The 23,247-nt window shown below is 42.4% G+C and overlaps 2 protein-coding genes across 2 annotated transcripts in view; both read right to left on the minus strand.

Annotated features, from left to right (window-relative positions):
• Positions 1 to 7,802, minus strand: part of traf4a (tnf receptor-associated factor 4a) — a 28,912-nt gene extending 21,110 nt beyond the window's left edge. The window contains exon 1 of the mRNA XM_040180138.2: positions 7,106 to 7,802. Within this exon, the coding sequence (XP_040036072.1) occupies positions 7,106 to 7,248 (143 nt within the window). The 5' untranslated portion in view covers positions 7,249 to 7,802. The remainder of the gene's footprint in view (positions 1 to 7,105) is intronic.
• A 542-nt stretch (positions 7,803 to 8,344) lies between these two features.
• nek8 (NIMA-related kinase 8) lies at positions 8,345 to 18,295 on the minus strand. Its single transcript, XM_040180105.2, has 15 exons — positions 18,190 to 18,295; positions 17,268 to 17,473; positions 16,289 to 16,521; positions 16,039 to 16,170; positions 15,659 to 15,867; positions 15,474 to 15,550; positions 15,203 to 15,387; positions 14,599 to 14,746; positions 14,419 to 14,495; positions 13,899 to 14,016; positions 13,608 to 13,758; positions 13,280 to 13,443; positions 12,439 to 12,591; positions 11,314 to 11,472; positions 8,345 to 10,035 (listed from the first exon to the last, which is right to left on the minus strand). Exons 1-15 carry the CDS (start codon positions 18,234 to 18,236, stop codon positions 10,007 to 10,009), a joined length of 2,088 nt encoding a protein of 695 aa, XP_040036039.2. The 5' UTR covers positions 18,237 to 18,295; the 3' UTR covers positions 8,345 to 10,006.
• Positions 18,296 to 23,247: the final 4,952 nt, after the last annotated feature.

Consider the following 23,247-nt stretch of genomic DNA (forward strand, 5'->3'; position numbering starts at 1 on the left):
CGTGCTCGTGGCAAGGTGCTTTGCTGCATAGCTGAAATGCTTTCACTATTTGTTTGGCCCCAAAAGGCTGTGAGATTCATTTTAAAGGACGTCGTATCGGGCACGTTGAGGCTAGCTCCAGTAGGCAGCTGCATTCACACGGCTGCTTATTCAGTGTCCTTAGTTTCGTTTTCACTGTGTAATCACTGATGGAATTGTTTTCCCGGTCAAACCTGTTTGTAACGAGACAAGCCATGTTTCCACATATCAGCTACAGACTAAGTGAATAAAACGCATGTATAAATGGTTATACACATTGAAATACAGCCAATTTCAAGCATCTTTCAAAAGCGATAAATTACTCTTTGCGTTTGTTTATTGCGTTTTATTAGAAACTGTTTGTTTCTAATAAAGTCTCTTGTAGCGGACAGATGTTGTGGCCTTAAAGCGACAGAGAGCCTCCTCGTCACAACGAGAGGCTGAAACAAGGCAATGAGAAAATCCACCTGAGTCGTTTAAAATCCCTCTGAGAGTCTCCATTTATTTACATTCAAACAGCTGTAACAATACGAGTCTCACAATTACATATTTTCTGGAACTCTGCAGCTGTGCAAAGATGGTCATGGCACTTTTCTCAGCGATGTCATCGTCAAAGTTGCATCTAGTTTCTCAGCTTCCTCCCAGGAGACTAGCAGCAAATTACAATTTTAGGCAGCTGAAATGTATCTGTGCAGAATTGATATTAAGTTACGGAAGTTTCCTCTGCAAATATCCTTTTGTCCATAAAAGAAGAAATTCTTAATCTGCTGTTCGTTTTCTTTACTACAATCCATGGTGGGAAAGTTTACAGAGCTTGTAAACAAACTTCACAAGGGCTCACGTTTCATTTACCCCGGCGTCAGTCAGAAAACTGAAATATTGGGTTTTCTGTAACACTATCTTCTCTGTATTTAATGCAAAGTAAGAGTTCACACATTTTAAACCAGGTTGTGATTTCTTTTCTAAATATGGGAAATGGCTGACCATCCAATGTCAACAGCAATTTGTTTAAACCCATAAAATACTGTGATTTAGGGTTGTTTCCTGTCATTTGTTTGGAGTTCATTCTCAGGCTTTCATTTGCAGCTTGTGCAGGGCCTCCGTTAATGTGTGTGATTGTTCATACTTGAGCTGACACTAAATGTAGCAGGTTTTTAGATAACAGGTTAATCATTTTCTAAGCAAAGATGTTGATCCTTAACTGGTGTTAGTTTTTTTTCTCTGTTTTACATCATTGTGAAGTGGAAATAACTTCATAACTTTGGGGTTTTTGGATAACCTTCTAATATTAATAACTAATAACAAACCGTTGCTGTTTTCTGATATCTAATGGAAAGAATGAACTATGAAAATACATTAATTGCAAATAATTCAGCAATGAGAAGACGTGCAGCTGCAGACGTGTTTCATAATGCCAATCTGGACCAAATCCCCAAGAGTCAAAATCTATATTTTGTCTCTTAAACTTCTAATTTCAATAAAAAAAGGCAACACGTTGGAAACAGCAGGAAGTAAACGTCCATGAACAACTTTACACATCAGTGACTTCCGGCATGATCATTAGTTTCAAAGTCCATAAGCGATATGACGTTTAAAGTTCAGGAACATTCAGCCGCTGTAATGAGAGCAACACGCGGGTGGCAAAACTTCACAGTAGCTGGTTCGCCTCTTGACTTTACAGGTACATCACGGAGGTGTTTAGAGTACGCACTGTTCTTTTCCCCACGCAAACGCAGCTGCATCTATTCTCCGAGTGAGCGTGTCTTCCTCTCTGCGTTGACGTGTTCACATTCACTGGGCTGAAGTCCATCAGCACAACCACTGAGCAGGAATCACAGACCCCAAAGTGCAGAGCGCAGGCCTGAGGGCTTTCACTCAGCTAAACACAACATCTCTATCTGCGAGGCTCGCTGACCACAGGATGGGACAGCACAGACCGCCCCCCCCCCCCCCCCCAGCCCGCCCCCCCTCCCCAGATAGTCCGGATCTGGAGCCGGGATGCCTGTGCAGCCCGCGGACACCTGCAGGGGACTGTGAATGTCTCTGTGATGGGACTGAAGGACTGGGGTGGTAATGAACACACAGTCATTCATCAGCCATCCATGGCATTGCTCCCATTCAGATACAGATACCCACTGAGACACAAAGCCCCAGCTGCCTCAAGTGGCAGACTTACACCCAACATTGGGCACCCATGTAACACGCAGCTCCATTTAGCGCTTTAAAAAACACCCTCAGTGCCTCTCTATGCATCCCGCTGCACGGCTGCGTGCACAATGGATGGAAGTGGATTCATCATGTGTTTAAAAGGAGAGAAAACAACTTTAATTGTCAGTTGTTGACAGAGTGAGACGACAGTGAGATCTAGCGTTGGGTATTTATGGGGCTACTTTCTAACAAATCACCCTTTATTACGTGTTTTAATGGTTTACAGATCAGTTAATAATCTAAATAAATGTTGTAGTATTTAGAGAGTTTATCCTCCAGCAGGACAAGTGCCTCTTGAGCTTTGTAAACCTTGAGATTATTTGTTGTCTTGGAAAAAAATACATCAATATGAAGCTGCAGCTAAGAAGTTATCTTAGTACGGCATGAAAGACGGGAGACCCTGGGAGGAACATAATCCACCTGAAATAACCTTTAATGATCTGTGCTATATTCAAAATGTAAAAAAAACACACATTCAAAGAAGTCATTTGGTCTTTTTGGGAGATTGTAATTGACGTGTTTCACTTATTTAGATTCTTTGGAAAATTGCTTAACCGATTTGTTGACAAAGAAAAACTAGCGTTAATTGCAGCCCTGATTGATGTATTTATTAACCATCAATAAAGTCCATTTGTCTCACCATGTATCGTAAAGTAGTATCAATAATTTACTCTGGCTCCTTTAAATAACACAATACTGCTGCAGAAAAGTTAAAGAGTAAAGTACTATTGATGAAAGTGATTGTGTACGCTGTGATGTTTCAAAGTTCAAATGAATCACTCCAGAATAAAAGAAAGAACCCCCTCCTCAGCCCCCGCAGGCTTTTGGACAGTGAATAATGGAGTCGTGAAGACTTCTCTCCTACTGGCCCACTTTGTAGTTGCTCGTGACTCCGTCTAAGTCAGCGGCTGCAGCGCTACACGACTGCGTGGACGGAGAAGCTCCCGAGCAGCACAAACCAATTACACCCTTGGCGAAGCCGCGGCACCGCAACCTCTCCACGGAGACAACGCTGTCACGTTGCACGGCGAAACGGTGGCTCAGTGGACCCCGGGACTGATGAGCGACGAGGAATGGCGTGTGTGTTGTGGGGGGGGGGGCTACTTAACCCCCACACGCTGAAGGCGATTGTGTCACATGGCGTTAGTTGTTGATTGTCCTTTATTAAAGAGCCGGCGTTTTGCTAAAACAAAGGCCGTCCTGGTCACGGTCAACTGCTGAAGCATGTGACTCATATCTGGGGGCAGCGAGGCTGCAGGGCTGGGCCGCTTTTTGCCCCATGACTCTGCCCTCGGAGCTCGGGGCGGCCTCCAGGACTGTGAAGTACTTGTAAGCATTCCTTGAAAGCGGAAGCCCGTCACATGCTAACATGCCTATGGACGCAGGCGGGGCACCGACACGCAACACAGGGAAGTAATAAACATTCAAACGTTTCCTCCAGGGCTTCTCGGGGAAGGTTTATTTTGACCACCTCTGTTCATATGTGTTTGTGAGCAGATACCAGTGGTTATTAACGTACAAAATAGCAACTAACTCGTGCGAGGAAGCACCGATTCGTGGAGACCGGTTTGCATACAGATAATGAACGACAATAGAATAAAACATTGTTGCAATAATATAAAATATGTCTTCGCAGGAGAAGCTACAACTCTTAAAACATACGTGAATAAACAATCAAATCTACATTGAAGTTGGATACAAAGCATTTACTATAGTGTTGCTGATGAGGCGATATGGAGGATGAAGGATGATTAACAGTGAAGAAACGCCACGCGGTAGCATTCTTGCACGTCTTGTTGCAACAGAGTAGCAAAAGTGGGCCGAGGTCGGCTGGCAAGCCCTGACTGGATGTTACACAGTCCTCCATAATTACAGCTAAAAGTATCAAGCTAGTTGCACAATGGGGCAAAGCATTAGCTAACTATTCCCTGTCAGCCTCAATAAACTTGAACACTCCCAACTAAAAGATGCACTCGGCGGCCAAGTGAGCCGAAAGTGGCCTCGCCTGGCACGCGTTGTTGATTGAAGGGATGACGCAGCACAGCAGCTTGGTTTCTGTTTGTTAGAGCTAAAGAAAGAGGAAGAGCTGCTGAAATATCATTCGCTGTTGATAGAAGTGTTGGTTTAGGCTTTGTGCCACGTAAGAAGTTGTCATCTATGGGAGAAATAATGTCATCTTTCATCAAGATTATATCAAATGTCTGAATGATTGTAACGCGTTTTGAAATCCCAAAACCATTTGACGCACAATCTGATTGAAGATAATGTCATAGAATATTTATTGGGCACCACTTTTGTAAAGTCTGTAAGTTGTCACTCATAGGTTTATTCATGGTTAATTACTCATTTACTAATGCTTTATAGATGTTTGAGGCTTTATAGGAATAACCTTTGAGTTGAAGAGTTGCGAGAGATCTCCCTGACTGGTTTATCGTTTCCATTTGGTAATAACACATGTATAAATGGTTTTATTCATCAAGCTTGAAGGACAAAAACATTATAAACAGGGTTTGAATTGAACAGTCACGAGTCAAAGAAAGGACGTTTTTAGACTGTTGCAAGATTTAAAAGAATTTATAGTGATGAACCACGAAAGAAGGCAACTTTCCAGTTGTTGTGTGAGGAACTGTTAAACAAAGTGTGGTCAGCCAGGACTTTCTTGAGAGCAGCGCTAAAGCTACGAGTTATAACTGCTTTATAAAGGTCTATATTTTAGCTTGGTGCAGATTTGTCTGGAGGTGAACAGATCTCCCAGATGTAACACCAGCTGTTAGATCTTCATGTAGAGAGATAAGAGTCACATCTGAGATTCACATCTGCACTGACTTCCCGACCAAAGAGTTACTCAACGAAAACTTGCACAAGTCGGGAAACTTTTGCTACAATCAGTCAGTCTGAGCGGAGATGAAAAGAGCGTAAACTGGGAGGACAAAGACGGAGGCGGGCAGGAGGAGGCAGACAAAGCGCCGGGCCGAACTTATGGATCAGCAGCAAACACTGTTCCTCCCTTGCTGTCTTTGTTCACCGCGTTTCTGCTTTTCAGCCTGACGCAAATTTTTCTGCTGTCTAGTGAGCGAGAGGAGCATGACGCAGAGGTTCACGTCTCCACCGCTCTCCTTTCCACCAGCAGACTGGTTATTCTGACACAACGGCCTTAAAAAGTGGATATTTCCCAATGAAATGGAAAATTCCTCTTTCCTGACATATTGTTGGTTATGTTGTTACTAAAACTAGTGCTGACCAGAGTTACTCACTTGAACACAGCACTTTTAAAAACTTCGCCACTGACTTTAACAATATTGGAAGTCTATGTGAGTGCTTTATCTTTTCACAACAAAAAAAAAGGAAACTCCTTTGTTGGTTTCTGTTTTGTCTCCCTCTCTTTATATTTCCAAATGCATCACTGAAGCCCTGATTCAGGCAAGGGAGGTGCTCTTCTATATCATCTAGATCAGAATGGGGGCATTTTTGTAAATAAAGAATATTCGTATTCATTCAACATTTTTTTTGGTGTGCTGTCAACCAAGGAACAAAAGATTCGGATGAAATTTCGATGAACATCTGAACTAAAATTGAAAACCAAAACAACTTTCATAATAAAAATGATTTTTTAATTCATCTTTTAGTCTACTAAATGTCCCAGATCCTACGTTGATGTCTTCAATGGCCTTTGTCCAAACAACAGTCCTAAACCCACAAATGATCAGTTTACAATCGTATAAAAGCTATTTCTCCTTTAAGCTGACCATTTACTTATTGATTTACTGACTTATTGTTGCAGCTCTACACTAAGCACCATTATAATTTTGATCATATGTACAGCATAATATTTCATGGAACACAAAGGCTTTTTACAAGAGCTGAGACAATTAGCTTTGCTATTGGATCTGGACCAAAAACATATAGATTCATCATGAAAATAATCGACAGGATAATCAATAACGAAAATAAAAATCAATAGCCCAAAAATAAATCAGCGGAGTAAACAACTGTGAAGATCTTTGCCTTGTAGACTAAGGAGATAACATTTGATTTGTCTTTCTTCAAACTCCAAAAGACTAAAAGTCACCTTGTTACGAGTTCAACACAAAGGATTCATGCTGTAAGACGTCCATGATGCAACTTCATCATTTGCAGTTAAATGTTGGACGTTGTGGTTGTTATCCGGTTGCCTTCATGCTAGTTTGTGACTGTTTTCGGTCCACCTCAGGTTGAAACAAAGACTTTCTTTCTACAAGTCTTAACACAGACTTCAATGTTGAGCTGATGAGGATGAAAGGAGGGAGGAGAGGGGGGGTGAGGGGTGAGGGGGGCTATCAGACTGCTGACCTCTGAGTGAAAGGTCCCTCAGTGGCCCCCTGGCCGACACCAATGAAGGAATCTGTCTAATCCTGGACTATAGGCAGACTCACACACACACACACACACACACACTCACACACACCCTCATCATCAGCCACCCTGAGGGCAAAAACCCAGCCAGGACGGGGAGGGAGGGGCCCCTTGGCCGGACACCACAACATGAAATATATTAACAGGAAGTCATAAAGATTGACACAAAATAGCAGCTTGTTTTTAACCCAAGGATGATGCAGCAACAACAAAAGCATCTCCCCGTCAGCACAACAACCACAAAATCCTCCACCTGTCCGACAAAAGCACAACAGATACAACACACACGAGACACGAAGGTCCACCAGGCCCCCCGTTTAGGAGCCGCTCGTCGTGCGGCGCCGTGGAAATACAAAACAATGCCTGAGGAAGACGGAAAAGGTGAAAAGGGAGCGAGGAGGACACACCTACACGTCCTTTATTTACCGCCGCTCGACCGAAACTGGACGAGGCCGCTGCTCCGGTGTCTCGGGTGTCGCCGGCTTACCTCAGAAACTCCTGCAGACAGGTGTCACAGAAGCGATGTCCACAGGTGGACACCTGGACGGGCTCCCGCATCGCCTTGCTGCAGAGCGGACACTGGAACCGTCTCTTTGGCTTCTCCAGGAACTTGTAATCAAACCCGGGCATCGCTACAGGTTCCAGGAGGGAAAGGGGGGGTATTTTTCTTGTTGTTGTTTTTTGTTTTCTTTCTTCGGCCTTCGGGCTGCAGGTTAATGGATACAAATGTCCTCTCTGATCCTCCGTGAAACTGCCCGCTACCCCCCCACACACACACACCTCCTCCTCCTCCTGCTGCCCCCCTCCTCACTGAAAAACAGTGCTATTTTAGCTGCACTGCCGCCTAAGCCGATGAGGGGTTCATATCACGTCCCTTTTTCCGCCAACCGACCGCGATCGGGCTCCGCAGAGACGCGCGTCCTCTCCGGATCGCGTTTCCCCCTCCAGGCGCCCGGTGGCAACAAGAAAGAGCGACAATGCAGCGTCCAACGGGGGGGTGGGGGGGGGGGGAGGGAAAAAAACAACCGGTGGCGAGGTGAGCACAGATTGGTCCTCACTGCACGTTTACTGCTCGGGGTTAATGCGTGGCCCTCGTCGTCTCCTCCTCCTCCTCCACCTCCTCCTCCTTGGGTGGATGCAGCACTGACAGAGTGTGCACAGCGCATAACCCCTCCGTCTGTTTTACGTGCACCGAGTCCCGCCTCCTCCTCCGCGCAGGAGGAGTCAAGAAGCTGAAAAATGCCGTTCGCACCGTTTCCTCTCCTCTCCTCTGTCCTCGCGGGGCTTAAATTGGGGGGCTTTTGTGTGGCTGCTAATGAAAGAGAAGTGGGTTTGTTTTGTTTCAGTGTGCATTAGCTTATGCGTTGGTCTTATGCGTGTGTGTGTGTGTTTAGTGGAAACACACTGAGGCCTTTTGCTTAAGGAATAATAAATAGGTCTTTATCAGAAGGAAGTCAGAGGAAGGAAGGATTTGTTGTTGGTGTCTTAATCAAACAATACATGTCCTTTGCATGGATCTAATGCAGAAGACAACAGTGCAGTCAGAGGTGACAGACGCCCTCTAGTGGTGGAGCAGACACACAAAGAACAATGTCACGTATCTCTTTGTAATGTTACTGGGCTGTTGCCTTTACACACTATAACACAACCTGACACATTTTGTTACACAACACAACTGGAAGTGTTTTTACCACCATAGAAATAAAGAGCACATCAACATATTGAGACATTTTTTTTCACCTGCTGTATTGCCACTGAATTACATCATCATTACGTCATCATACAAGACAACAAGGTCGAGGATCCATTTCCTCAGGAAATAAATAAATAAGGAATAATGTCCCAAAAAAAAACGAATTATATTTGCACAAATATTGGACCTCAATCAGAAACTTGATGAATATAGCTAGAGAACACTGTTTAACTACAATATAATGTCAGCTGAGGAAATAAAAGACTAATTTAGAGAACCAACATTATACCTTAGGTCAAGTTATTCATTCTAATGATGATTTTGTTTAAGTCAACATGTGCAGTCGCGATAAATATCTAACTCTTTTTTTCCAGGTGGCAGCCATGAGAAACATACCCTAACCCAGAAACCAACGGACATCTGGGACAATGAATGTTTCATTTTATTTTTATTTTTGAGGGGACAATAAAAACTTTATCATTAGGAAATGTAAAAATAACAATAAAGAAAAACCTTCAAATATTTCTGTACAGTCTGTCATTTTACCTCTATATTTGAATGTAAATATTTAAGTACTTTTATTCATTGACTTACACCATAGTTTCATATTATGAAAACAGTTTACACAATGTCATTTGAAATATGTTTATAAAATCACACATTTATTGTATAGTGCACGTTGTTTTCTGTTTACGTTTTTGTGAGAGACCTCAGTGTCGAGTGTGACATTTATGCCCCAAAAATAGTTCTCCAAGTATAGTAGAAGCTTACGATCATTACATATTTTTTCATTGCCTATACTTGGGATTCTGTGTCTGTTTATTGATCTTTTCATTCTTTTCTTCATTTATTGTTGCACTCTTTCTTACAACGCACTGTAACTGCTGTACAAACAGTTCCCTCAGGATAAAAAAAAGTTATATCTTATCTTATTTTACTATTTTTTACACTACTTTGTGCTAATAATACAATGGGCCAAATGACATACATGTCTGTGGCAAAGACAAAGAAAAGAGAAGATTCATACGTAAACTATTCAGGGTTTTTCCGGACACATCCATTAAGACTCGAAGACGTTGATCAGTTGAAAACACATCGTTATCTGTTGTGAACGCTGCTGCCGAGTTAAGGACTAATCCAATAAAGCCCAATGTGAGAGCTGATGAGGCGCTCGAGATTATTGTGTTAGGGTCACTCGACTAATGACATTCAAGTGCCTTTGCTTCTGTTGCTTTCTCTGCATTGTGTCACCTCATTCACCAGTGGCTTAAGAGAGCTCAGAACCAGTTCCACTTTTAGTGGCCTTTATCATAGTTACTCTCTGCAGTAAGGACAATAGCTCGCCACGTGAGCGCTGCCTAATGACTTCCTGTAACCCATCTTCAGTAACACTGTTGCAACATTCTTTCAACCGAGCGGATGAGAGTTACACCTGCTGAACCACACAGGTTTTAATCTTTTCTGTCAAACCGCCGAATGAAACAAACATTTCTTTTTGGAATAAAAAAAAACTAGACAGGGAGAGGAAGAGCAAGTAAAAATTCGAGGGCACAGCTGCAGCGTGAAAGGAAATCTTTCAACTTCAGCACAGATGGGCCTCTGGGAAGAGTTCTATCCAGAGGAAGTTTCACCTCATGCCACCGCTGGGCCTCCAGACGGCCGATGAGGGGGCGAGGGTTCGCTCTAAGGACAGCATCATCTGGGGACAGGTTCTTCGAGCAAAGCTGAAACAAGAGATAAAACGTCAATAAGAGCTGAAATTAAACGGCCGTTTCCCTCATTTTTCAGCAATAGTGTTAAAAAGGAGGAGGAACTGTGACTCATCATCATATAACTAAATACCCTTAGGACTGATGGTGGGTTAGAACAAAGAGTTTTAAAGATGCTGGCTCTAAAAATAATCAAAATTATAATATTTCACTCGTCCAGTTAGACAATACATTCATTAATTGAGAAAAAATTGAGAACAAATTCAAATAAGTAATCAGTAATGGAAACATGTGTTAGTTTAAGCCCTTAACGTCCAAACATCACGTCATGTTTTTTAGATTAGTGTACAACGATAAATCAATTATCCATTAACGAGGGCGATAGTGGCCGACAGTTTATTAAATATCGATACAACCTTGTCATGCTCTACGATCAATAAGTAACAGCTTCCTCCCCAGTTACTCAGGTTTTCGAGTGAAACCAACTCCACCACCGACCTTGATTTGGTTTGTTTGTTAATGAGCCTTAAACTAGGAAGGGCACTCAGTCGGGGAATCAAACAGTTCAAGGTTTCTTTTGAGTTGTTGTAACAAAGACGTGACTCTCACTTCATTCACAATACAGTACGTCTTTAGGTCTACAAACAAACCAGGATCCTGTAATACCTGCTGTCATTCTTATCAGTTTCCTGGCTCCATGTCCTCTACACATAATCGAGGTCAACAAAACATTTACACAGCAGCCGTGCAGACTGTAGCGCGGATTACCAACATCTTTGTTACTTAACATCCATTTTGATGTAGTTTAATCTTCTCGATTCCCACCTTCACTATTTTTCAGTTTTCATGTCAATCTGTGGCTTTGCACAGTCACCGTCAGGACAAAGAGGGACAGATTGCTGTTTTTTGTTCCTCTCACTAAGATGGTTTTGCAACGTCATAATCGCTTGAGCCACAATCAAGAGCCACAATGCAAAGTTAAACTAAATTCTTACATTTGGCCTGCAGACGGAAGAGTTCTGATCAAGTGTAGCTGGAAAGAACCAGTTTGTTAATGTTAACAGAGGACAATGTTCTGTAGTCATGTCACCAGCCTGTGTGCCTTCAAACTTACAAATGAGTCCAGAATGAATCAATTCTTCACAAACATGCAGATCTGTCGACGCTATCAAGAGAAGCTTGTCTCAAGTTCAGCCTGTCTTTCATCTGGGGATTAGCGCTCTCTCGGTTGCATTTCACCACCATCCCGACATCTCAGTGTTTGTTAACAAAGGCTAATAAGCAAAATATTACGTTTCACTGCCAGCAAAGTGTTGCCATGACAACAAGCCACCGATGTCACAGTGAATGGGTGACTCTCGTCGAGCTGCACCGCCTTAGGTATCCCAGAATCCTCTTCTTTCCTGCCGAGGCGTCCTCGGGCCCCCTTTCCCCAGGTGTACACGTCCCCATCTGTGGAGAGCAGGAGGACAAGAAGTCGGTCACTGTCTCTCACAGAAACCGCTAGCTGACAGCTCGGTCTCTCCTGCAGCAGCAGCACAATGGCTCCAACTGAAGGATGCACAAAGACTTCGCTCAACAAAGAAAAACCTACAGGCGGTGCTGCCACTGCTGGCTTTCTCCACGGGGAGCCAGTCGCTGCCACAATGGGACATTTCACCATTTAACCACCAAAACAGACAGAGCACACACACTTCTACATCTGTTCACCTCTGTGTTCAAAGAACCAGACCAATGGTTTTGTATGTTAGGCCTATTGGCTGAAGCCCTGCATTGTTCTGCTTACCATTTTTCCAAACCATAGTATATGTTACATGTAACCATTAAAACTTTCAGTTCATTCCAGTTCTCTCAAGTCTCTAAAATAAACCTTTAGAGACTTGAAAGAATAACAACAGTTATTCAACACACCCTTTTGTCGTGTGGTCCCATGGTTGATCTGTGTGAAACTGGTTGACCCTCATTAAAATCCCCCATTTTTCCTCCAAAGTAGCTAAACCACAGATATCCAAGCAATGTTATCTCAACTTCTGCAGCTACTACTCATGCATATCTCTTCAGGAAGTGGCGGATTAACTATGATGAAAAATAAAGAGTTTAAATTGTTTTGTATACAAGTGCTTGTTGGAAACGTTGTAGTCTCTAGTTAGCTGCAGAACAGCATGCACTAGCATCTTCGTGCACGGACGAGAAAACAATTTTCCTGTCTCCCTGGATTTTTCGCCGGCACTATGAGAGAAAACTTTTGCAGAGCTAACATTCCAGCTCCTGGTACGCAGGGACAAATGACACCTCTATAGATTATTAGTTGAAAAATTCTGGAGATCTCAAATCCACGTAAGCCTTCAACCTATGGAGGTGTGAAGGGCCTTTAAAACCAAGCCGGCCCAAATATTGGATATAGTAAGCTCTACTCACCAGATCCAATAGCTAAGGAGAAAGCGTCTCCACAGGCAGCCATGGAGATGCTCTGCAGGCCGGGCACCGGGTAGGGAACACGGCTGCTACGACGGGAACTACAGCCCATCTGACCGTGCTGGTTGCTGCCTAAGGTGAAACACTGACCTCTCTCTGTGTAGTGACGGTAAATGTGTTCAATATTTAAAAATCAACAGATGTGTTAAGACTTTGAAACTTTTTTCAAATATAAGTTAGGCTTAGTTTACTGTAGAACGTGTTGATAAGGCAAGGCAAGGCACATTTCAACAACAAGGCAACAGGTGCTTCACATAAAGCCATTAAAGGAGCAAAAGCAATGAGCAAGAAATGAAGGAGATTTACAGTTAACAACATTGATTAAAATATAAAAGAAAAACGGTTATTCAAAAGATTTTTAAAAATAATGTTAAAAAACTAAAAATAGAATAGAATTTGCAGTGTAGCTTAAAAGTACCAAAATTCCATAGTGCAAAAACGTTCAATTAAAGGCAGCAGAAAACAGAAAAGACTTTAATCTGGATTTAAAGGAGCTGAGACAGTCAGCAGACTGGCAGCTTTCTGGGAGTTCCAGATATGTGGAGCAGAAAAACTCAACGCTGCTTCTCCATGTTTGGTTCTGACTCTGGGACCAGAATGAAGACCGGTCCCAGACGACCCGAGGGTTTGTACATAAGGTATTAGCAGATCAGAAATGTACTTTGGCCCTGGTAGGGATCTTTTCAGATGGCGTTTCACTCAATTCTCACACTTATTTCACATCATTATGAAGGCAATCACTCTGAGATGCATCACTTAAAATCTGGAAATTGGATTATTTTACCTGTTACAGCGACAGAATGTGATGTGCCAATGTCAATGTGAACAATCTTCTCACTGTTGAGTGGGGCCGATTGGACAGGAGAGTAGGAATGGACTTCTTCCACCTGATTGGATGGACTTGGTTCATCTCCTGCTGCTATCTTATCCAGCCCAAGCTTGTTGAACCTAATCGCAGCAAAACAACAAAATGCAGGTACTTACAACAGGAAGGGGAATAGAGAGAACTGCCCTTAGTATATCCTCATTCACCACTCCTTTAATGTACAATGAGTTTTACTTTTAAAATATCACACATTTAAAATATGTCCTCATCTGTTCATCATAATTACCTGTTGCTTCCACTTGCCAAAATACTGTACTGGGTGCTGATAATCATGGAGCAGTCGACTCCACACACCACCCTCTGGGCCTCAAATTCCCCAGGTAAACACACCTGCTGTGGGGAGTTGTGAGTGTCTTGGGTGCCTAGCCCGAGGCGACCTTCCAGACAGATGAATAGAAATGAGAACAAAGACACAGCAGCCAAGCAGTTTGATGAGTCATGATTCTACAACATACAAAATGAACACCAAGAGATGGATGCTAAGACACATTTAAAAACAACCGGGTTAAATTACTACCATTGTCTCCTCTTCCCCATGCAAATACTTCTTTTTCATTGGTCACAGCAAGCACATGGGAAGCACCACATGACAGCTGAACCAGCTCGTAGCCGAGGAGTGCCTCGACTATCTTGGGCTGAGGAAAAAAATGAAAATCATGATTGTAACGTTGAAGCTACAGATGTCAAGGGATGTAGCATTCTGGATGACCCGTTTTCTTTAAAGGTTAAAATGTCAAAATACATTCTTATGAGACTATATGAGAATCAAAAATATACTTCAAGTAGCCAGCTTACCATTTACACAAAGCTAAAAGAAATACTATAATAAAACAGTGCTGCAATAAATCCTACCTCCATGATAATTATGGAAAGTTAGACAAATAAACTTCATGATCATTTTGAGGTCAAATAAAAATGATTGCATGTATGTTGAAGCAAACTGCATTGGTTTTATTCAGGTGTATCTACTGTAATAAACTCGCAACTGAGTGTACATTTAATGTGAGTATTGTTTCCGTTGAATGGTGCACACTTACCTGTGTGACATCATTAAAGTTACCGTGTCCTAAACAGCCATTGCTCCCACTTCCAAACGTCATGATAATGCCTCTGTCTGCAAATTGAAATTAAACACATTGGATTAAAAAAATCCTCCTGCTGTATTGACATTGGCGTGATGTCGCTGATAGTTCTAAAAGGCAGTAGAGCCCACATACCTGTCATGCAGGTGGTGAAAAGATCGCCACAGGACACAGACTTGATGGTGACTCCAGACTGACCCTCAAGGAAACGTGAAATGAACTGAGGCTGAATCTGCTCCACCACACCAGGCAGACTGGCCTCACCAGATCCCACTGATGGAGCCTGTGACAATAAATCAAGGTTAGTGCTAACAAGACCAAACCGTGAGAATGTAACTGGGATCTATCGTTGTGTGATGTTCAATGCCTTCCATCAAGTATTCTATTATTGAGTATCTATATTCCCAAGCCAGCTGTATTTTACTCAGAAAATGCAATAAATTCCCAAAACATTTCAGCAAATTAGTTGTGGCTGTTTGCACTAAGGCAACTACTGATGTAGGCTGTGCTATTTCTGCCACTTCAACACTCTATTTTCCCTTTTAATGTGGTGGTGTAGGTCATGAGGAAGATCTCTGAGGTGCCCAAACTGTATTTGGGAAGTTATCTGTGATAATAACAAAAAACTATTTGACACAGCTTTTTCCTTGCTAGTGGATCAGGAACAATAATTTTTTCCTTGTATTGCAAGACTTTGAGAAATGATCAAAGCAAAAAACATGTAATGTTTAACACAGACCTCCCATGAAATCAGACGACCAGACTTAGTCACTCCCATCTTCTGAGTGCGGCCCAGAGACACTTGAAGCACCTCAGTGTTGAGCATCGGCAGGCGGAGAGGCGCCGAGATCCCACTTCCCCAAGTGTACACCGCTGACAGTGGTAGGCTATGCACCTTCCCCGATCCTAAACCGACTGATCCATCTGTTTAATACCAAGAAAAATCGATCAAATTTGCAGTTAAAAGTACAGCTAGATGTGTTGTCAACTCAAAATGTAATGAGTCTGACCTCTGGATCTGTTTGAAGGAACTCTCCCCCCTCTACCTTGAGGACCAGTTTGCACAGTTGACAGCGGCTTCTCAATCCTAGAATATAGAAACAGAAAGAACTCACACAAAAAGGTTGTATGTGATCCTAATCTCAAATTATTTGCATGAAAATTGTCTTTCCATTTGCATGCTTTAAGGCAGTACCTCCGCATTTTGACATTGCCTATATCCGTGTAGAGATTAAGCAGGGGTCTGATGCATATGGGAAGAGCCATAATCTCATTGAGTTGAGGCCGTTTGGATGGATCCAGATTGAGCATGTTGAGGATGAGCTGTCGAAGTTCTGGGCTGTACCGGTCTGAAATCGGAGCAAAAGTTCCGCTCATGATCTTAAGAACAAGCGCAGGTAGATTCTGAAAGCAAAATTAAACAGTGTAGAGTGAAATTAACAAACATATTATCCCCGGCAAACGAGCACGACTTTCACATTAGTACCCAATTTTGGTATAGGCAATGGTACTATTTTCAGAAATCACCCCATCCAAGTAAACTACAGATTTTTGTAAAGAAAAGGTTTTCCTTACAGCAGCCTCGAAGGCTCTCTTAAGACTCGCTAGCTCATAGAGCACACAGCCCAAAGCCCAGATGTCACTCTTCTGGTTATACGGCTTTCCCTCACACAGCTCTGGGGAGATGTAACAAGGGGTACCCACCACCTGCAGAGGGAAAAGAAGGAGGAATTCATTTGTGCTAGCACATGATATGATTCAACATATGTTAACATGTATGTTGCAGAAGTAATCACAGTTCCAAAGCGAAGGCAATTAAACACACCGTGTAAGCTTTGCTCTTGCTGACAAGGATTTTGGAGATGCCAAAGTCACCAATTTTGACGATCATCTGGTGCTTGTCAAGAAGAATATTCTGTGTCTTAAGGTCTCTGTGCAAGATAAGTTTGTTGTGTACATGATACAGAGCAAGTAAGATCTGTACAAAGAAGTGAAGGATCGTGTCCTCGTCCAGCAGAGAGTTACAGCGCTTCTGTATGTAATCAGCCAAGGTTCCACCTGCATGAGGAAAAAGAGCAGGAAAACCAGAAATCAACAGAAAGAAGGCGTTCTGTTCTTTAAAACCACAGTCACTTAGAAATGAATCAAGTTACTGGATGGATTGAAAAGCAGTGAGAAGCTAAAATCAAAGCTAATAAGAAATTGATTCAATAGCTTTTGAGAAGACAGCAGCTGTTCCAAATATTATTGTCGACAAAAAGAGGGAAGTAGGATCGATAAAATAAGCATTGTGTGCACATAAATCACAGTCAACTGTAACAATGTAAAGGATGACATGACAAATTGATGATTTACCTACACCAAACTACTACAATACCAGGAGAGCAATGATATGAAAATGGAATGATAATGAGAAATTACATATCAAAACCAAACAATCCCACAGAAAACATTATAAAAAAGAACAATTGAGAGACCTTTGTTTTTCACATTTCTATTATCATCAAGTATGGGAAAATGTTATTTAGAAAGGTCATCCGGACATTTAGGGTCCACCACTGCAAGGTTTCTGTGTTTAACCTGAACACAAGGACAGCCGAAGGCGCCTCATCAGGCTGAATACTAGCTAGATTAACTGTAAAGATATCTGATCACCTCAAAACACTGCCGGGCAGACTGATACTAAATGGTGACATGGGAACAATAAACGGTATGGAGCCCTACGGTACTATACCTGGGGAAAAGGGAACCGTTGGACAATGAACAAAAGGTGGTCATGCAATATCATATTACAGCAAGCTTACCTGGTGCATACTCCATAGCTATCATGAGGGCCTTGTCTTCCAGGAAGTTCTCATAGTACTCGATAATATTTGGATGGTTGAGCAGTTTCAGGACCTGACACTCGTTCTGAGCTGCCAGACGTTCATCTCGTGACATCTGCTCCACTGGGATCTCCTTCAGGATGACAAAGGCCCCGTCACTGCGCCTGCGGCACAGGTGGACGATTCTGACAGGAGAGGAAAATTAATACAACTGTGTGAATAATAAATATTATGTTTCATAAACAATAATGTCAGGAAATGAGTTTTAAAAACATTAACAACACATGTAGGACGGATGAACACCTTATTTTCAAGAGTATAGATTTTGATTTTTTTTCTTCATGGGTAAAATTACTTTGAGATGTTGCATGTCGTCTAACAAAGGAGAATAGAGAACATCATACAATATTAGTAGTAATTAATAATACTAGAAACAGTATATTGTTTAATGTAACTCTTCCAAGAACGTATCCTTAAATAACAACTTTATACTTCAAATGTGAAGTAGAGCCACTAGCCATTCAAACGGATGTGATGTAGCCTAACGTTAGCTAAAATGTAAAAGAATGCTGCTAACGTTGGTTAGCGTTAAATGCTGAAATAAATACCAAGTTCAACTAGCTAATAACCAACACAGAGATGCTGTGGCATTGCATACACACAGCAAGCTTAGATATACTAAAAAAAAGTTCTTTTTTTCATACTCAACGTTAACTTGTAACGGGTAGACGTGTTGTCTTTCTTCTGAGAACGGACAACATTTGATGGATCCCGTTTTCCCATTTGGGGGAGTTTTAGATGTGTTACTTTACGGCTGGTAACGGCGTATTTTCACCCACATAATGTGTGTAGCACAAACCAGCTAACGTTATACAAAGTGTAGCTGAAGTCTATAATTTACCCAAAAGCTCCTCTTCCGACAACTTTGATTTTCTCATACTTCTCCATCGCGGCTTCCTAACGTTTCCGCCGTCTCCAGGCAACCCTTCACCACTCGTATGGGAAGCGACGAGGGACAAAAAAGAGTGAGAAGAAAACTTCATAATACATGTCCAGCTGGAAAAATAATTATGATGGAAGGTAGAGTAGTCTACTGTTGGTGGCATATATTTTAGACACAGAGTGACACAGTGTTTTATTTAGAGGATACGTTTAATGAATAGGATGAACGAGAAGGGGGGGATATGTTTCTACATATATATAGATTCAGTAACATGAACTGAAGAGAGCCCTTCACTGAAGTCATTCGTGAAATGTCACTAAAAGGATAAGAAGACACCAAAGGTAACTTTCTTTCTCCAATATAACTTTGACTGTTCAATGAAACAGTTCAATTAATACACCGGACATGTTAATGCTTTAATTTGTCAGGTAGATGAAGCTGGTCAATTGCTATGAATTTCAGACCACATTTTATGACTTAATTATGTAACCACGAGTAATCCACGGGCTCAATTATTTTTTATTAGCACAGTGCTGGTCACGGAAATAGTAAACACTTATATACAGAGAAACTGCTTAATGTATGATAAGAATATGGTATATTTATTAGATCACATAAATACAGTATAGACATAACTACAAATACACTATAGGTCATCATCTCAGGACATGCTGCCACGGTGAAGAGTGAATAAAGGCAAGTACACTGGCTTTATTATGTAATGCTTGGTTTTACAATTTCCACTTTTTTTTGGTGTCTGCCCTACTATACTTTGTTGTCACGATAAAGAAATGATCTCATCCAACCCATATAATTTCCTCTCTGCAAGGTGTCTCAGTATTTTAGGTTACAAAGTGCTTTTTATTAGAAACGGAAAAGCCAGAAAATGTATTGAGCACAGTGTTGTCTAACATTTGTAACAGGAAACAACTAGAGCATGGACTTCAGATACTACAGTCTGACATCCAGACGGCCAGTGATTATATAGTGCCTTCCCCATGTCTGAGATAAGCAGGAAGCGGGCTGCATGAGGACTGTTTCCCCTCTGCCATGGGGATAATAAATGCTTTGTGCTGTGACAAAGCCTGCTCTGTTGTATACCAAAGTACCTCCTCTATTATCATCAATCAGGAATTATGATATATCACCACAAACAGTTATCTTCATGTAATTTAACCTTTCCTCTGCAATTTGCAGTTTTCCAAATGAAGTTAAGTTCGGTGGAGGTGAGATAAGCGAGTAGGTGGTTTCACAAACAATAGTTTGCTCTTTCTCAGGGATATAATGTCTCAACAAAGGAGCACCTACAGGAGCGTTGCAGTTAGAGCGGCACTCCTTTTAAGACCAGCTCAGTGGCATATTTGGCCTCTTAGCTGCCGTGCTCTGTGACATTCTTCTCAAAACACTCAGTGACCAGGAATGCACTGTGTAGGACAGTGAAACTGCGTCTAACCCTCAGGCGTGAACTTTTAATCTTTAAAGATTTCAAAGATTTGACAGGAAGTTGTGGGTTAGAATGTTTCCTTGCATTGATGCTTGCACCTCACTTTCTCGCATCGTTGACTCATAAGCATATTTCTCAGACATGTCATCTCTATAAGTATGTTTGTGTGTGTTCTTCTGTACAGCAGTCTATATTAGATGATTACAGTTCTCACTGTAGCACCTATAGCAGTTTAAGCATTGGACATTTGGAGTTCGGAACACAGCACTTGGATGTATTTAATCAATGTAAATTAGTTACAAAAAAAATAATTTTATAAATTAAAATAAAGCTTGAGAACAGAAACGAATCTCCCATTGAACAAGATAAACATGCTTTTGTTTGGCTATTTACGATGCGGTTGCTGGCAATCCATTAACCCATAGATTTTCTCTCTTGCAGACTTGAACGGCCTCTTGCACAGCCCGTTTGCAACAGCTCTCAGGAGAAAGAAAAATAACCCCAAGATCAATATTGTGCTGAGCCAGGCACAAAGGCCCCTGCCTCAAACAAATCAAATGATATAGGGACTCCTTCTGAATATTTTGCTGTTTGCTGTGGTTTAGGTGTAATAACACCTTCTGGCAGAAATCCGACGCTGTTTCTTTTGAAACTTGATTCCGTGAGCTTTTTGTATAAATTTATGAGCTCACAAAATTGCAATGCTGAAGTGACCAGGAAACACAATAAATGGTATTAAGTTCCATTTATCTCACTAATTGCAATGTGTCTTGTTACAGAGAAGCCTGAACTCAACAGATGGATGTAGATTAATTATATGCTGCGTGTTTCATGTTTCACACTTCACACTATTTTGGAAAGGGTTTATCAAAGGAATAATAACAGGGAATTTTCTAGTTCATCCGTGAATGATCTCATCATCACTAGCGTGGCGGGTTATCCCAAAGGCTTTTGGGGAGAAATGCTCCTGAGGGGTTTGATGAAAAACTGGGAGTCACTGTGCTGAAAAGCAGCTTCAGTCTGAATGAATTGTTTGTTCTTCACATGAGCTTTTGCTTCCATCTAGTGATGTTTTTTGTGTGTTGCAGGTTAACCTTTCTGTATCCTGTTTTGTGATGTAAGGGTCATCTCCGATTATCACTATAGCTTTTACACTGTACTCCTGTACTGCAGTGTAAAAATACTGTTACAAGTAAAGGTCAATCAAAATATAATTTAATGTAAAAGTACTCATTCTAGAATAGTGTACATGATGTTACAAATAGTGATGCATTCTATGTGAGCATCATTAATGTGGCAGCTCGCAAAGGTGGTCGATGCTTTTATATTTCCTATATTTTAGCTAAAATAATTGTATAGTGATATCCAGAAGTATTGTATTACAAAATGTATTGCTAAAATGATTACTAACCAAACAAGTCCTCCGCCCCAAACCAACAAAACTAAAAGAACGAGGCGGTATCTCTGAAAACCACAACTATAGTGACTGATCAAATCCCAAACACTCAGGTAGTTCCATCAAACCTTCTTTCTTATTACCTTCTCTCATCACCTGTTTTAGGATTATTGGCGTTCTGTCTCAAACCCAGAAAAAATCTTGTGGCTTTTGTGAATTATACTGGGGAGATAGATCATACCACTCTAAGGGGAGATGTGGAGCATACCACTCTAACAGGTAGTAAGTAAGTAATTTGTCACCCGCTCTCTTCCGAGATGGTGAAGCTGGTCATTATAGCGCTGGATGAAGAGCTGCTTCTGCGCTTTGGATCGAGGGTGATTGTGTGGAGCGACAGTAGTGTGGCTCATCATTCCAGCGCGGATGAAATGTCAAACTCTGGGGTGACAGATACGAGGCGACTGCTGCCTGAGAGGGATTTCCCTCAGTCTGCCTACAGTCAAAGGGGAAACTATCCTGCCGCGCTCGTTAAGAGTTGCCTCGTTGTATTTGTCGGTGGGGAGCAGAGTGTAAACAGCCGCCTGTGGGATCTGGGCCGTGGCTAACAACCAGCTATCTATTTCCCCACAGTCAACTCCGACCTCAAAGCATGGCCCTCTGTGTAGTCGTCTTTTTGAATCTCGTGGGGTGTGTCCTTTGTGTTGCAGCCGCATGTTATTGGCTACACATTCAAACGTAGCTCCTCCCACGTTGTCCGTGTGACATCCCTCTGCGCTTCCATCTGGAAGCTGAAACCTATCTGGACAGTTCCTCACTATTTCAACATTGCAATACATTCAACGAATGCACCTTCGACCTAAAGTTTCTTCATGTAAACATAGCAGGGCATGCATAATGCTGTAATGTTAGGCACGGCCTCGGAACCAACAACTGCTCACCGATCTTGAAGGTGCTTACCACGGATGATGCCACCCGCAGGGATTTGCCATGACTTTCTGCCATTAGGTTCCTGGATTTCTGAGACACGGGTTGAACTCTTTGAACCGGAAGGAGCGTGGGGGTTGTCGCTGAATAATATTATCCTGTGGGGGCCAACAATTTAGCCAGCTTTGCTCCTGCCAGTGCGACAATGGTTGGCCATCCAGCCAAATGGCAGCTCTGCGAGGTTGCGGACTGGCTGTTCCCAGTGTCCATTCCCGACTGTGACACCTAGTTAGGGTGTCGCTCTGCAGAGCTGGGAGCTCGATCTTCCGCTCCTGCTAGGCCTGAAGCTGAGGAGGTGACGGGTCATCCCAGTCCCTCTTGTTATCCCACATTCGTGGCTCTGGTAGTGTGAGGTGCAATAAATTGTATGGCATACCATTGCCTTGGGAGCACCTGATATATACACTGCAGAGGGTGGATTCTGGTTACTCGATGGGACGCTGCTTATAGGATGGTGTGTCTGAGGAACCATGCCAAAGGAGTTTAAGAGCCAGTTCATAGGCATATGTGAATGGAATGTGAGGGATGTGAGTTATCCACAACCCAGCTCTACCTAATCTAATCTCAGGTGGGTGATAATCAGCAGCTGGTTGCTCGCCCACTGTTTCAATTCTTCCACACTGGCAAGATCCAGCTCGCCAGTGTGTCCTCCAGTTTATCTCCAGGGGCTTTGGCCTCGCCCCCCAGACATCAGACAACATAAGAATACCTCAGTACAGCCTCTTTGATGTCCTCTCCTGAGAAGCTGTGTTCGATGGCACGTTTCTTGAGAGCAAATGTTGCACAGCAGGGGGGGTTTTGTAGGGGATTTGTATATGTTGGGCAGCTGCTCCCGTTTCCAGCGCCTCCACGAGAATCTGACCGTGGTCGTCAGTGAGCAGTTTGACCGTAATACACACGCTGCAAACATCACCACTAACAGATGTAGATCCGATAGATGTGTTATTGTAACGAAGGGAATTTGTCTTGGAAACCTACAGGCCCGCTGTTAAGAAATACAAAAAATAACATGACAGGAGAATAAACTTTCACTTCAGTGTGTAGATAGAAATCAGTGTTGGGAGGGATTAGGCTTTGGCTTGCTTGCCATTTATGGCTTCAATGGACAGGGGGACAAAGGACTTCTTAAAGCTGTAGCGGGTGGAGTCTGCACTGGGGGACTCCGAAGCGTCTGCCTGAGGGAATGAGCTTG

Source organism: Gasterosteus aculeatus, chromosome 1 (assembly GCF_964276395.1).
Source record: "Gasterosteus aculeatus chromosome 1, fGasAcu3.hap1.1, whole genome shotgun sequence".
Classification (NCBI taxonomy): domain Eukaryota; kingdom Metazoa; phylum Chordata; class Actinopteri; order Perciformes; family Gasterosteidae; genus Gasterosteus; species Gasterosteus aculeatus.